The 16,862-nt window shown below is 41.2% G+C and overlaps 2 protein-coding genes across 5 annotated transcripts in view; one reads left to right on the forward strand and one right to left on the reverse strand.

Moving 5' to 3' along the window:
* Positions 1-16,862, forward strand: part of LOC306817423 (retinol dehydrogenase 13-like) — a 35,378-nt gene that overhangs the window by 10,951 nt on the left and 7,565 nt on the right. The window contains exon 1 of one of the 4 annotated variants that reach the window (XM_079334252.1): positions 7,261-7,709. The exons of 1 other annotated variant lie outside the window; for it this stretch is intronic. In XM_079334252.1, coding sequence (XP_079190378.1) covers positions 7,381-7,709 — 329 coding nt within the window. In that variant the 5' untranslated portion in view covers positions 7,261-7,380. Of the gene's footprint in view, positions 1-7,260; positions 7,710-14,301; positions 14,387-16,862 lie in introns of those variants that run through there. 2 more of the 4 variants (XM_079334255.1, XM_079334256.1) reach the window with 2 other exon arrangements.
* Positions 501-14,329, reverse strand: sbk1 (SH3 domain binding kinase 1). Its single transcript, XM_079334257.1, has 4 exons — positions 14,244-14,329; positions 7,047-7,288; positions 5,248-5,450; positions 501-4,779 (listed from the first exon to the last, which is right to left on the reverse strand). Exons 1-4 carry the CDS (start codon positions 14,279-14,281, stop codon positions 3,952-3,954), a joined length of 1,311 nt encoding a protein of 436 aa, XP_079190383.1. The 5' UTR covers positions 14,282-14,329; the 3' UTR covers positions 501-3,951.

The raw sequence follows: 16,862 nt of genomic DNA on the forward strand, positions 1-16,862 counted from the left end.
CACTACACAGCCCCTGTGTGTCATGGCTGACCTTTGCTGTGTCTTGCCCTGTCTGAACTGATTAACTTTCTTCAGTGGCAGATACACCACAGCTTACAGTTACTGTCTGAACCGTAGTCTGATAACAGCTCCTCTGCTCGGACAATCAAGCCGAGTATTAAGGTGGGTTGGGCTGTTTAATGTTGCCATTTTCAGCTCTGTATCTAAATGTCCTTGAACTTATGTGCTCTATGAGGGGAAGCAGATAAACCCTATCTACAGATGTATTAATTGGGCTTTCAGAAGGAAGTCAGCATATTCAAATAGTCTGGGGGCTTGCTTGCAATCCAAACCAAAGCCTCAGGAAATCACATGCGATTCAGGCTGACCTTCATATAATGTGCAGTCTGGGGACTGTGCAAATCTGAGATGAATTAGTTTTGCCCACACACAGCAAAAGAAATATCACCACAGTGTTTCCTTGCAACCCACAGAAATACCCTGGAGCCATTAGATGTGGTGCATAAATTTATTCCAACATATATATTAACATGTAGTTTATTCTTTATTTCTTTCATTAAAGACACAATACATACAGTATTTACATTTTATTCAACAACAATACTTGCTGGCAGAAAACAGTTCGATCATCGGATCAGGATAGACTTGGTTTATGGAAGGCTTCTCCCTAAAGATTTAATAAAATTCAATATGACACCTTGTCATTGAACTTCATAATTCCTGTGATAACAGTCCATGACGTGCCAAAACAGTGCACATACCAGCAACTGAGTATAATGACGCTTATGGACGCTAATGAAGCCACAGCTGCACACATCAGAACACAACCGTCAGGGCCGGTGCTAAAAGTAAACATATGATAGGCTATGTGATTTTGTGTTGTGCTGTGTGATGTTTATTTATGACTAGGTAGGCTATAATGTTTTGTGGTATATGGGAAGTTATGAGGCTTCAGGTTATGAACATCATGACATGATACTCCCAGTACAGTTTTGAACAAGAAAATAATGAGCTATAGAGACCAAAAGCATTTTATACCAGGCTGTAAACATTCTTATTTCTGCTGTGATATGGACCTTTGGGTCCAAAAGGAAATTCTCTGGCTTCTGAACCCGGACTCGAGGGGACACTTAAGGAACTGCAGTGTTTTGTCACCTACACATTGGCTTAACTTTTCAGCAACGGCGGTTACTGCTCAGTCATGGTATGATGAGTCATTTCACGATATGTCTTGTCATGATGCACCATGTCATGATTGGTATGTCATGAATTCTGGTCCAGCTTGCAGCCCGAGTAGTATTCATGACTCATGTTTGAGTGGGATTTGGTTGTATGCAAAAAAAAAATAGCCTTGGCAAAAATGAAATGTTGAAACTAATCAGCTACTGTCTGACATCTATGACACATATAATCAATCTCTTTTAAAGAGATGTATGGGTGTAAATGGAGAAAATTAATGATTTTAAATAACATCTTTTAAATCCCAATTACGTAGTTAATGTGCTCCAAATTGGTAGTGAGATTGTTAATGATCACCAAGCACATGAGACAGTGCAGTAGTAGGAATACAGGATGTTGGTAAATTATTGTTTGTGATGGCCAAACAAACAAATGCAGACACTGGATAAGCTATATTGTTTAACAATTTGCAGTTAGTTGGCTAAATCCTTCATTATCACATAATGGTTTAACTTTAATGAGAATATGTGACAGATTACCTTTTGACAGATTATGAGGCAGCCAGCGGCCAGTCTTAGCAGCTGTACTTTGTGGACAGAAGGGTATGGGTAGAGACTAGAGAGAGAAATGAAAGGGAGCCAAAAGCAGCTTTAATATGGCCGATGAGACTGGATAAAGACTTTGGTCTATTAACTGGCTTGCAAAAATACACAGAAAGCACCAACGAGAATAATAAGCTGAGCAACTGTCATGAGGAGCTGTGGGAGACTGGGAGGGAGGGTTAGTGACCGGTTGTTTCATTTGAGCTCAATTAGAAGCCAAAACCTGAAGAGCACGGGCACTGTCACTATAGCGACAGAGCTGATGGGCTGGGAGTGGGGAGGAGTGGGAAAATAAGGAAAGTGAGGATGGGCAATCAGTCAAACAATGACATGGACACACACGCACACACACCAGACATAACAGCAATGCAATTCAAGCTAGAAAATTGATGGCTATGAGCACACACTGAAGCATTTGCACTGATCTCACTGGGAGTTTGCTTTCATAATAAGTATTTGTTCGAGAGCTGAGCTTGTGAACTGCTCAGGATCAATCATCAACTCACAGAACAGCACCGGCTGAGACACAAAGGTCGTCCCTCCAAACAATCGACACCAGGGCTCTGTTATATTCTTGTGATACATTTTATCAATTCCGAGAAGAGAAGACCTTTCTTACCACTACATATTGCAATTGGGAGATAATCTTGCAAATCAAATATTGCACCTTTTGCAAATTAATAGGTAAGGTGTCGACCTGCAAAGCACCCCTTGTTGCTTAAACTGATTAAATCAAGCCAAAATAGACTGTAATCACTGGCAACCAGGAAGCACCACAGGGAAAAGAGTTGTTCATGAAACTGTTATTATAAAAGGAAAATGCAGAAATAATTGAAGCCTAATTACCAATTTGTGAGTCGTGGCTCAAGAAAACATGGTCCAATTGAAACAAAACCTAAAATAGTGAAAGGAAAAAAAGGAGAGCAGCTGCTACCATTTAATATACCATATTCATATTTCTCTATATTAAATTTTGTGATATACTGTACATTTTGTCATATTTTGTTGCTACATACAGTGCGTTACCCAGACAGTACCTATAAAACATTGAAACCCCTTCCCCTTTCGTATAAAAGTAGTACCGCTACATAGATGAACTACCTGATATTATGGTGCACTCCTAGAAATATCAAATTATTGACAATACAGAGTCATAATTTACCTTAAGAATAGTCCTCCTTTACAAAACTTGTGCTTTAGCATTGGAAACACACACACACACACACACACACACACACACACACACACACACACACACACACACAGTAGGTAGAAAAAAAACACTAGAAGGACATTTTTCTTCTTCCTCTTTTTCTTGTTCTACCTTTTTTCCAGTCAGAAAATGTACACTCTCTGTATTCTATGTACTAACACTGGAAATAAATCTCATTGGGAGCAGAACAAAATGTGGCAGATGTGTTTCCTTTTCATGGGTTTCCATTGCTAATGAAACAGGAAGTGAATCACTGAAGTGTCCTGAGGTGATGCCTATCACTGAGAAACTATTAAGTCGAGACACTAACATGAAAACATCTCATACAAACTGCTACAGGAAAAACTCTTTTTTTGTGTGTTTGTTTTGCGCTCTGTAACATCCTCTCTTGAGGAGTCATGACAAACTTAATGCATTACAGGTTGGCAGGAAGTCCAAGAAATGGCAGTTGAATAGAATTGCGTAGATTTCCTCCAGATCACTGTTACACCCTACAGCTGAACCCTTTTGGCCTCCCCAGAGGATATATTCTGAAATAAATAAACGCAAATCAAGAAACTTTGTGTGATGAGTGTGAACTGACTGAACCCCTCTTTCGAGAGTTTTGAATGATGGAATCAATAGCACCACCACAGTGTATAGACAGGGCAACACAAATGTCTGAGAGGAGAGGAGCAACATCAGCAGACTCTTAAACGCTGCCAGCAAAGCTTCTCAGCTAAGCAGTCTTTGGTCACAAATCAAAAACTAAACGCCATGTGCCAGTGATAAGCTGTCCAAATCTTTACTGCTGATTGATGATTTGCATTTCCACAGCCCGTGATGTGATCCTGAGCTTCTATTTCATGTTCAAGTACCTCTCTGGTTCCACTGTGTCTGTGCTAGTCATTAACACCTCTTCAAAGCCTGTTCTAACTGTGAAAAGCCATCCAGCCTCCTCTGCTGACATTAGCGTGATCACACACAGATTTCAATGGCAGTTGCCATCACCATTTGGCTTTTGTTCTTGTCTCGGCCTGGAGACTGGTGCGGTCCAGATTCTTCTCTGGGAGATAACGGGTCGGAGAGGACACTACGTTTAAGTGGCGCCGGGCGCAGGCATGACGTTCCTGGAGGGGTTGAGGGCTCAGGGTGTCTGTGGGAGGAACGTGATGTAGTGGAAGTTGAGGAGGAAGTGCAACTGCCGGTGCAAACTCCTGAGGCTGACCTCTCGCCCCTCTTGGCTCTGCAGGACGCTCTTCTCCTGAGCTCGCTGACTAGCTCATACTTGACAAAGCAGAAGACATCTTTGACCCCGCAGCGTTTTTCTGGTTCAGCTGCGAGCAGCCTTTGAAACATGCGCAAGGCATCATCAGTGAAGCGGCGCCACTGAGATGGATATGTTCCCACCGGGCATCCTGCTTTTTGCCAACGCCGAAACTCTTCATAAAAGGCATCTGCCGGCAGCGCTGCTTCCCATGGGAAATTTCCTGTCAGCATACAAAAGACTAGCACACCGAAAGCCCACACATCTAGACTGGTGGTCACAAGGAAACCCTCAGCACGGCTTGCCCGGCACACCTCTGGGGCTGTATAGGGGATAGTGCCACTAACCCTCTTCACACGGCAGCCCACTCTCCGTGTCATGCCAAAGTCAGCTAGCTTGATGCGGCGGCACTCGCGGTCAAATAGTAGCACGTTCTCAGGTTTGACATCCCGATGCACCAAGTTTTTACTGTGCATGAAGTCCAGGGCCAAGCCCAGCTGTTGCATGCAGCGTTTTACCATTTCCTCTGGCAGACCCACCTGAGGAGAAGAGAAGAGGGGAGATGGGTGTAAAGACTTAGAATAATATATTAAAAAAAATTATTAAAGCAGGCCAATTAAATAGTGAATTGCAATACGAGGGGAGTGTATGAGAGGTGATGCAAGAAAAGAGATGATGATGTTATATTGATTGTAGAGGTGGAAGTATAGGGGGAAATGTGATGTGCTCCACATAGAAAAACTGTGACAAGAGTCCTCATTATGAGTTTCACTGCAACCATTTTTAATGAGTCTCCAGAAGAATTTTGAAGTCTAGCAAATCCTGCACATCAACAGAAGAACTAAAGCAAAGTGAGAGCTCTGTGCAGAGAGAAAACCAGGACGAAGACAGGACTCCAATCCCAGGGGAGCTTGTTAAAAGCACTGTATTTGAACATGGCGCCTGATTGGAGGAGCTTTGGCTTAGTGAGGATGTTGATTGGGTGGAAGGAAGGATGTTATCTTTACTTGTGGGGGGATGATGTCAAAGAGGTCCCCAGCTGGAGCGTATTCCTGTCCAAACACGTAGCTGTCCTCCGTCTCAAACAGAACGTCCAGGACTTTGATGATGAAAGGGCTGCAGCTAAGTGAGCCTGTTAGACTGTACTCCCGCAGGAAACTTTTGAGCTTTGTCTTGTTCTTGGTGACAAACTTCAAGGCCATTTTGGTGCCTGGGAATATGAGACATAAAGATGTGAAATTTAAGGATGGCCAATCTAAGTGTTATTCAAAACATTCAAAGGGACTTTACCTGATACTCTGAGGGAGTGAGAAGACACAACTGTGATTTTACCAGCAGCATTCATTCATATAAAATCTACAAATTGAATCTCACCTCCAATAAACACATATTACCAATCAATTATTATTATTATTCACAATCCTAGCTACAGAACACAGATACTCAGTAGAGCACGAGCTGTACTACTAAATTCTGCCCCCTCAGCCTCTCTCAGTGCTACTTTACATTGCTTAGCTGTACAACTGTCAGACCAAGCAATTTAAATAAGTTTGATTTTATTACAACTAAGTAATAACTTTACACATTTTTTTTGTTTTACTGTTAACAGAATAAATGTTTAGGCTTTGGGCCTTGAGTCAGTAAGCTAATATATCTTAGCATGTTTTCTTCAACTGTGAGGCATGCTGGCCTGAAGTTTAACGATCCATTAAGTTGTGTTTTTGAATTAAGTGTTTTGTTAATGAATGTCTTGTGAAAGAGGGGCAGCTAATATAAACGATTATTCTTCTTTCTGCTCTTTTCATTCAAAATGTGAGATTTTATGTTATGTGTGTTATGTTGTATTTAACTATATTTGTTTGAATTAAATACAATTTACGAACAAACAAAGTTAATCTCATTAAAAGATTATTTTGAAAACTGAATAAAGGCTTAGAAGAGTAAGACTTTAGGTGTCACTCTCTTTTTTTTCAGAAGAAGAACATTTACTTTATTGATCCCTGAAGGGAAATGAGGTGTTTACACTCTGCGCTCCTGAGCTGCCTCCCGGTAGGCGCTCCTGAGCTGGTTGGATGGGGGGGTTAAGTGTCTTGCCCAAGGGGCATCAAACCCTCAACCTTTCGATTGAGAGAAGACGACTCTACCCACTGAGCCACAGCTGCCCCCCCAGCTGTGTGGTACAGTCTGCATTTTAGAAGGCAATGACTGTATTCCGTAATGTTTTGTCATGCGACTGGTGCAAAACCAGTCGGCTCTTTCAGCATGTACTGAAGCTGCTTTCCACGATTGATTTCCATGATTCTAGATCCAATGGCATGTAACTTTCACCATAGCATCTAACTTTTGCTTCCATTCACCATTTTGGATATTTTGTTAACATTACACAAAGAATTCTGCTGCATCCTTTTTACATCATGACCTGCCTCCCTCCAACTAGAAACATCTCACGATGTGAGGTTCATCTGTGAAAGGGCGGCTCAAGCGTCAAAGTAGGCTGGACTTATGTTTAGAAATTTTCAGAAGAACACGTGAAAAGGCCTTCAAACTATTTAGCATATCTCAAGAACCACTTCTGTGGGAGCCACTGAAAGTTGGCTGTCGTTCCCAGAGGCGTTATCCTTGTCAGACAATAGTCTGTGTGCTAATTGATTGGTTCAAATTGGTTGCTATTGGAATCTGATTTCTTGACTGTCAATTTTGTATTTATTTTTAATCTGACATGATGGTAAGGGTTTACTTAACAACAGAATAAGAGGATGAAGCTCTTTGGCCATGTTTTGAATCCCTTATGCCTTAACCAACTCACCTTGTGTCCGATGAGCCACCAGGTCCACTTTCCCGTATGTGCCCTTCCCCAGCTCTCTGATGTGCTCATACTGTTTGGCTACATCTGCTGCAGACAGAGAGGTGATGGCCAATGCTTGCATGTCCTCCACAGGAACTCCTCCGCAGTAGCCCATTTTGGACGTAGGGGAGCCCCCACCGCTACCGACCCTCCCGGGCCCAGATGGAGACAGAGAAAGGCTCGCCTTGACGCTGTGCGGCAGACTAAAGGAAAGGGAGAGGACAGTCAGAGTTAGGTTAGATTTTTTTTATTCTGCTATTATTATGTTAGGCAGTTTAAATGTTTTTATGACAAAATGCCCCGCCATATCTTGACGTTTCTTGGCACAAAACCATCTATTCATGTCAGTGAATCATTTCCCAGAGGGTGGTTAAATCCGAACAGCTTTAACAGACCCTCATTTCCATACAATCGATTCAGGGAAGGCATCAACAGGGAGAGTGCTTTCAGTAAATGTATTGGACTTCCTGCTGTCCCTGTAGATCACTCTGCCTGCTTTCAGATATGGCCAGTCTCAGACAGCACTTACTGGCAGACAGCAACGGGAAAATCAATCCAAGTCGCTAGAAGGACTAACAAATGGAAACAAGTGGAGAGAGCGGACAGCCTTGAGGTGTATACATGGTAAGGTATACTATCTATCACCTTTGACACTCTTTTCATGCAAAAATAACAATACAGGTAGCTGGGTGAAAATAAAGTGTTTTGTTCATCCTGGAAACACATTTCTGGTTTGCACAACAGGTATTAAGTTTTTTGGGAAATTGCGAAAGCTAAAGAAAAAAAAGGAAAATTGTTGCTATGTGCAAAGTTCAAAATAGGTCAAGCTGATGCTAACTGACAAAACTTAGCAAATGATGATGATTGACTGTGCATCCCTGTAAACGTTAAGTAAAAAGGACAGAAAGCAAAATAAAAAATAAATAAATTAAATGGACCTTTTGAGCAAATGAAGTGATTCACACTAATGATCTTAGCCTTTGTATCTGTTCAACCCCCTTCCAACACAAAACAATTACATTTAATCATCCAATCAGGCATAACATGCTCACACACACACAAGCACTAATAGGCACCAAATCAGCACAAACAATTTTGCTGATGGCCTTCTTTCATCCATCATTCAAAGACAACAGCTTTGTCGTTTGTCTGTTCTCTTCCTGCAGCCCAGTTTCTCCCATCGCTTTTTTTTTTCTATTAGGTGCATTTTGGAAGCTAACATTCAGTTGATGAAAAAATGGAAAGAGGAAGCATTATTGAGATGCTCTAAAGGTGTTGAGGTTTCTCAGCTATGTTGTGGGAAGAGTGGGATAAATATAGCGATTAGACAGCGAGAAAACTAAAATAAGATGCGACCATTCGCAGCAGCCTTGTGTTCTTGGCTCGTCCCTCTTTATCCAAGAACAAAAAACACTGCTGTAGAAAGAGTGCCTGTAGAAATGTCTTGCTTCTTGATTTTACCACAAGTATGATTATATAAGAGACTATGAATATTGTAGCCTACTCATACCGAGCGTGCCCACTGAATAGCCCTCAGCCAGTCAACGCAAAGGTTGATTCTTATCCAGAACAGTCTGTAATCCATATTTGGAGATTAAACATTAAAAACAAGATGGATAGACATTTCTTCTGACCACCTACCCTGCACTCCCCTCAAAACCCTCCATCTCCAAGATCAAAGAGAGGGGAGTGCTTGTTTACCAGCTCTCTTTCCACAAGCAGAATGTGCCCTGCTCCAGCATGGATCTTAATCACATTAGTCAGTGCCCACAAAGGCAAAAACACACCCAAGCTTCAGATGCTTTGCTCTTATTTCCTCTGCAAAACTGGATTAAGAATCCTGAAGCGATGAGTGGTTTGGAGATGGTATCTCTACGCAGCTTTGAATGTGAACCAGAAACTGTAGTTTAGTGCAGTCCGGAGGTGTGCAGATAAAGTTGTGTGTGTGTGTGTGTGTGTGTGAGAGAGAGAGAGAGAGTGAGAGAGTGAGAGAGGGAGAGAGAGAGAGAATGTGTGGATGTCAGTGTGTGTGTTTAGGGGAGGTCGAGTGTATCAGTCGCTAAGTGACACTCTATCAAAGGCCCTTTGTGTCCCGACCCTACATCTGGGAGGGAGCAGCTGTGAGACTCTGCACGACTCAGCATTCATGTTCAACTATAACCACAAGCCTGGCTGATCTCCTATGATGCTGTCTGCTCCTCTTCTGTCCTCTGAGGCATTTAAAGACAAGGTAACAGCAACAAGCCCCACATACAGATGATTTGATTTAGCAGCAGAAACAGTTTGTGTCTGAGGCTTTTTGTGCAAACCTTGGGAGCTTTACCTGCAATTTTCACGTTAATTGTGATAAACAACTGTCTCAATGAAGAGTAGTAAAGTTCAAATCTGTGAAAAAACGTGTTTTTTTTTTCACTCCCACAAGTTGGAGATACAAGGTTTTCGCTCAGCAGCAACAATCTGTTTTACAGCGATTAATTTCCACTCAAAAACAGATTGACAATTCCACTCCATTTAGGAATTACTCAGAAAGAGCTGAGTGCATTTGCAATGCAACCCTCTTAAAAAAGCCGGTTTGTCCTCGAGAAAAAAACTAAAACATCGTTTTTTTACATCCCACTAAGCAATGTGTCGGCCTTGTTACCTGCCAAGGGACTGCAGATGTAAATTAGCCTAAGGCTAATTCTGGTGCAATGCATCAGATGATCACAATTATGTTCTAATTGTACATGGTCCATTTACAAAAAGTTAAATTGAATTGAAAATTTAAAACCTGTTGAAGCTGTCAGTTAGTTCACATATGTGATTAAACTTCACAAGCAAGTGACCTTTTCTCTTTTAAACATTAAGCACAAGATGATGATACAGATGAATCTCATCAGTCTTTTTATTTATTTGTTTGTTGTTGACCATCTCATATGGTGGTATGTTGTTCAGTCCATAAGTCTAACAATTCAATCCAGCTATTGGACGTGTGTTTTACACAGAAATGTATTCTAGAGGAGTGCTACATCTAAAGAGTTTTTATGAATGCTTGTTGCTGCTGTTGGGTTGAAGTCGAGGTAATTTACAGCATGCAGACCAAACAATGTTCCCATTTTCTGGCAAAGAGTAATATTTGAGCTTAGTGTCATGGAATTGAAATGATGATGAGATTTGTTTTTATAAATATACTACTTTTTCCACAAAGGGGGCAAAAATGGCACAAATTGTAGGTTTATCTATGCTTCTTTAGTTATCATTTCCAAGAAATCAGTATCCGCTAATCCAAATCCACACAAAGAAATGAGAAAAGAAAAAGAAGCTTGTGGTGACCTTACACCTTTTATAGAGCGCCATTGTAAATGCCAAACTGCTTAAACCTTGATTTACTTTGATTTATGAATACATCTAGATAGATAGAGAGATAGATAGATTATTGATCCCGAGGGAAATTCAAGTTAATTACTGTACATTCAAAAGCCACAATCAGCAGGCTAACAAACTTCTTTAAGAGGCTAAAGATGGCGAACATAAGAGCTGAAGGATAGTGTTGTCATTATGTTAATGTTAGCATTCCAACATTATAAACCCTTTCTTTTTTAAAAGATTGCTAAAGGTTGTTTTTGATCACATCAATATTCCTTCGACAAAAGTCCACTCTAGCATCGTCAAAATTAGTGGGAGGCAGAGCTCTCAAAGGTACACGACTCTGACTAAAGTACTGTCGTGTGACTCTCATTAAAGACAATCATTGTGTATTCAGTAGTTGGCTCTTCCAGGGTAAACTATGTGAATGATACAGTTGCAATGAACTGTGACACAACATTGGTTCGTGCATTAAGACTTTATAGAAGTGAGATTCACGAATGAATACAGATACATGTGAGGAAATAACAACAGAATTGACGCTCCAGTGATTCAGCTGTAAAAATATGTTATTTTATGGACACCAGGCAGTGAGGGAGGACTCAAGGTCAGCAGCTTTACAGTGTTTTCCCTTTCAGATCAAGCATTTCTGCCTTCCCTCTTCTTTGTCTCCTGTCTTGAAAATGTAAACGAGGGACTAATTATAGGAATAAATAGACGGGAGAGCCTGCCTCGCGTCTGTACCTCTCTCTTCATTACTAATGGACCAGTTGCTTTGCTCTCTGCTGAAGAGTCATTATGGTTGAAGACTGATCTCTTGTGTCCAATTTACTGTCAAAACGCTCAACATGCTTAGCCTCTGTCAAAGTGAGAGAAATAACATGTGACTGATGAGTTTTTTGTCACTGTCACTTCTGAAAATTAAAAAGACTCCATGCTTATGGATTGTACATATTTTTATCCATCTGCTTGCCCCCCCCCCCCCCCCCTCATCTCATCCTGGGGAGTGAAACAAATCACTGTGATCCTAAAGAATCTATCACTCAATCATAACTAAAATTGGCTTCTTCGTGACAGCCAGTTACAGCCAGGACACTCTGTTCCCCATCAGAGATTTAAAAAAACTGAATCACCTTCCTTGAAAAATCAGAGCCAGTGAGTTGGTAGGTGTAGTGCCTCCATCAACACAAGGCTGGAGAAATTTCCTGCTGTGTCGTGATAGGTGAATCAGCGGCCCAGGCCACGGACACTCCCTTGGACAAATCACCTGCTTTTGGGACCCTGCTGTGGCCAAGTGCTGTGTAACCCTGACTTTCCTTGCCATCCCTTTCTCTCTCTTCTTTGAGTCACACATCACATGGACCCGATTCACACTGTGGCTTTTTTTAATTAGACAATGCACTTGGGACAAATCATCATTAATTCACTCTGACCTGATTGATCAGCAACTGGAAAGACAACCATATTAGCAGCCATGTTTCAAGTTGATGCAACATTTTTGTGAACCCACTAGCCAATAGTCAATGTAGCAACCATTGGGGTAAAAGTCATGATAGTAACACTGCTGTCCATTGGCTCCTGCTTGGATGGCCTAAGCCTGAGAAGGTGTATCCCAAAATGAAAGTTAGTCAGAGACTATTCCAATGCTAATGTCAAGTGTGCTTTATCTCGACAATTGAAGAACAAATGGGAACACTGATCCATCTAAATCCTGTAAAAGCAATACCAACAATGAAACATTCTGCTCCAGAAAACAACAATATTGTAGTTCAGGATTAAGGCTTTGGGATTAGAAACCAAAGAGCGCCATGTTATCATCACCCCTTATTCTGACCATGTCCTTTAAAAAAATAATAATTTAGCCATTAAATATCACCGCAATAAATTACCCAGGGAACATAGTGTACTGTACCTAACCCCCACTCTATCACAATCCAGTAGCCTCAAGTTCTAACAGGGAGACTCCATGTGACCACAGTGGTGGGGGGAGTGAACCAATCCCTCCCTTTGTACCACATACTAAAGATTCCATCCCTTTGATGTCCAATACATCAAGAAGTTGGACTCGAATATGGGCTCAGAGATGGGGTCTAAACAAGGACGTTTCTTAATGATGTAACAACGCTACCAAGGAGGATTTATATCCCCATTTTGTCCTCTGCTCCAAGGCAAGTTAGCAGTATACTGGGATGAAGCTCATGCACAATAACCTCTAAACACAATCAGTGCACTAATGCTGATTGCTGAGGGTGCATTTAACCCCTCCCCCCTCTCTCTGTCTTCAGTTCAAATCCATGTATGCTTTGATTGCATGACTGGGTATTAGCATTTGTTGCGAAGGTAATCTAATGTGGAAACGAAGTAATCTCAGAACAAATGCATTCTGCTCGTCCGTAGAATACTGATTAACCAAATAATGAAATAACTATTACAGATCATAAAATATGAAGTTTGATAACAAGATCCATTAACACAAATTGTGCACAATATTTACTCGTGAAGCTATGATCACATACACCCACACTCTGTTGATTGGCAGGTCTATCATTAGAGAGCTGTTTTCTCACTGAAATGGCTCAAGGTAAGGATGTAATCTGCACATTCTTCATCATAAATCTTGAACGACGACATAATAAAAATGCCTCTTGTCCTCTGTTTGTCCTGGAACAGACAATGCTTTATCCTTTCGGTTTCCTGGGAAACCATGTTTTTCTAATAACAGCTAATCTAAATCTGATGGTTCTCATTCTCTTTTACTGAACAGATTCATTTTTAAAGCACTTTTAATGGATATTTGGTCAGACCTTGATGCAAAACTGCATTTCTTTGTATTTGGATTGTATTTGATTTCTCCATTGGGATCAGTTTAGATGGTGTGTGCCAACTGGTGGATTGAGTCATTGTCTGGATCTATAAAATAATCCATGACATTTTCTTTGTTTTGTTAGTTGTCATATATGCTTATTTCCATGGGCCATATTTTGGACATCTCTACACATATTTAGTATACTTAATAGTTTTGCTTAATTGTAAGAAAAATTCAGTTTCATTACAATTTTGCAAAGTGGACACCGTTTATGTTGAAAATTTCATCCTTAAATGTATGTGTGCTAATATGGGGTTTGATTCCTCATGTTAAAAGTAGATTAGCTAACAATGCTAGGTGTATTAAATTTATCAAGCAGGGTTTATATGGTAACTGACACTGAATTCTGTTTAATTGTGTTGAAATTGAACTTTCCCTTTGTGAAGTATTACACCAGCCAGAACTTTGTTTTTACACAGTTTTTCATGGGCAAGTCAGCAGCTCATTTAAATGCATTAGACAGCATTAAGCATGAGATATCACCTGTCTGCTCTGGACAAAGTATAAAAGTATAAAAGAAGTAGAGTGCCCTGGATGCCCTTATATCCATCATGCTGAATCACAAAAAGTAGAGTGGAAACACACAGGTAGGGGCAGCTATCTCCAGTAATGTGGGTGAAGAAACTCAATCACAGCTCAAGCATTAAACCTATTTAGTTATTCATATGTTAACGCAATTAGAGCAATAGTGCTTTATCATATCTGCTGACATCTATGCTTAATAACACAGCAGGCTTTCAAAGACAATGTGTATGATTAATTCATGGATAATAAATAAAGTCAAAGTTTCGCATAAATCCCTTCCAAATACAGCTCAAGATCACACATGCTTGATACTTCTCTATACATGACAAATAACAGTTTATTCTTTTCTTTGCGGAACACAGTTGATGTAGTTTGACCTTGTTTTAGGTACCCCAGGATGCCTCAAGGTGTTACGCACTCACCTGCTGGCGACCTGTCTCTCTCCTCCATGGTCCTGCATCCGCTCGGCGCGCAGAGCTGCTGCGCTTTGCTCTGATATAATCGACTGGGAAACTGATGGATGGATCCCTTCGTTGAAGAGGGAATTATCTATCAGTAACAGTAGGTGCGAGGAAAACCTTGCAAGTCTCTGAAAGAAGATACAAAACTGCTGATAGAGCTTGGATGAGGTCCGTGCGTTGTGCTTTCTTCCCTTCTTCTGAAGATGATTCCAGTCCTCCTGCGTCTGGAGATGTTTGTTCAGTTTGTGACTTACTTAGGAGGCGGATTAAATCAAAGCATCATCTGATGATGGGTGCTTCTGAGATGAGTATACAGGCTGGGATCCCTCCTCTGAGCGCCCACCATCTCAACCTGCCAGGCAGCAGCAGCAGCAGCGTGAGGAGGAGGAGGGTGCAGCGTGTTTATCTTTTGCTCCCCCAGTGGTCCGCATGACCCACTTCGGTACCACACACACACACAGACACGGAGGCGAACCCATTCATTCACATCCACGCGGGGGGCTCAGTAAATCTCTACTCTCTGCAGCACGCGTGGACGAATCAGCAAGTCTCCAAAAAAATCTTGCAGAAAACTCAGCGTATTGCGCACGCAGTCAGGTCCGTCCGCGTGTTTTGTCGGTCGGTCCAGTGGGACTTGGGGGGTGAGTGAGGGGAGAGGAACGTGAGTTTGGTCTCAGATGTTGCTCCTGTTCTGGTCCTACCAGTCAACTCCCTCATTGTTCGCCGTCTCCACCCTCTGGCAAACTAACACACGCACGTGTCCCGGGTCCTAGCGCCTGTGCGCTCTCCCAAACAACCACACAACCTCCGTGATTTTTTTCTTTCAAAAGTTTTGATTCATGCTTTGAAGGAAGAAGCTGCTGCACTCTTGCATAATTCAACATCTTATGGCCTCGAGTACTTCACGCGCTGACTTTGCCAACTGTCCTTATTAGGTAACAGTGAGGCAAGACTTTCAATTAATTCCCGGCCCCCCCTTTACTGTACATGTTTAACAACAGGCCTCGCGCCAGACCTGGGTGCCAACCACAGCAGATTGGACTGAGAAACAGCGTCGACATAACAGGGGGACCTTAAATGCATCGTAATGCATAAGACCCCTGATCATCTGATAAATAAATCTGCATGTTTGATAAGATGAAATCCCAGCAAGATGATTTAATGAATAGAGATGCTCCTCAAGTATTTCTCAAGTGCAATATTTAAATTATAGGCCTAGTTCTGTTAAACCTCCAAGTTACCCCCATTACACATTTTCTAAACGCATATCTGCTCAAGCCCCCTTTTTTCTCCATTATATTAACCCTTTAACGTTCTGGTCGACCATATGGTAGAGCACATTTTGAATCACTATATCTTACTGAAAAACATGTTTTACTTAATTCCACCTGTTTCAGCCATCTCTACCAGTTGTTGAGGTACGTTATACTAAAAAGGTCCACTAGATGTCACTGCGTTTTGAAATAGCATGCAGAGGAAGTTAGCCTCCTCACAGGAAGTTAGCTAGAGCAAAACCACTCCTGACATGAGGCCTCTTTTTGCCATAATTTTCAAATGTATGCTCATGTTTTCTGACATATTATCATGCCTGAGGAGTTACTGAACAGAACTGTGTAACTTGAATGATAAAAAGAAAGACGAAAAAGGGTCAAATAATTTTTGCAAAACGTGCTCGACCAAACGGTTCATTTGGCGCTTTATGGTAAAGGTAGTGAAGCTAAGCAAATGTAATTAAAATGGACTATTTGCTAAAAATAATAAAACTTCTGATCATTAATTGATGTTCATATGATACATTTTGATATAATATCATTATATATGATGAAATGACTTTAGAAAGTTGTCTAAAAACATGCTTGACCAAATGGTTCAGTTGTCCTTTAGTTGTAAGACGGTACATTAAAATTTTTTGTAAAATAAAAATAATTTACAATTTCTGTGAAATTAAAACACTATTACTGTTGATTTAATGTGATTTCATCATGAAATATATCAGTATGGTATTTCAATTTCATTTTTGCAAATAGTAGATGGATGCGAAAACATTTTATGGTGCTAGGCCGCGCACCTTTCTGGCCCTTATACCAGAAAATCCTCAAGACTCTGATGCTGATCTAAGTGATGATGATGATGACTGTACAGAGGATCCTGATTATCAGCCCACACAAGTAGAAGAGACTGGGGATTCTTCTTTTGACTCTCTGGATGAGGAGGAAGTTGCTTCAACAAGCACACCTACCAAACCAACGCCCCATAAGAAGAGAAGAGGGAAAAATGTCCTCAAAACCATTTCCTTGGAAGAGATAAAGGACAGCCCTGACCCTAGTTCTGGATGTCTGGGTGTCAAGTGCATTGGCACTGCTTCCTTGATGACAGACAAAGAACTGATGAAGAAAGGTCGTGGAGCTTTTGATTACCGGTCAGCTGAAGGGGTGAAATGGTCTGACAACAAATGTGTCAACCTTCTCAGCAATGCATGTGGGATCAAGCCTCTTTCAACTGTCAAATGGTGGAGCAAGGAGGCCCATGCAAAGATCTCCATCCCATGCCCATCATTCATTCTTGCCTAGAATGAGCATA

Source organism: Symphodus melops (assembly GCF_947650265.1).
Source record: "Symphodus melops genome assembly, chromosome: 21".
In the NCBI taxonomy this organism is placed as follows: Eukaryota; Metazoa; Chordata; class Actinopteri; order Labriformes; family Labridae; genus Symphodus; species Symphodus melops.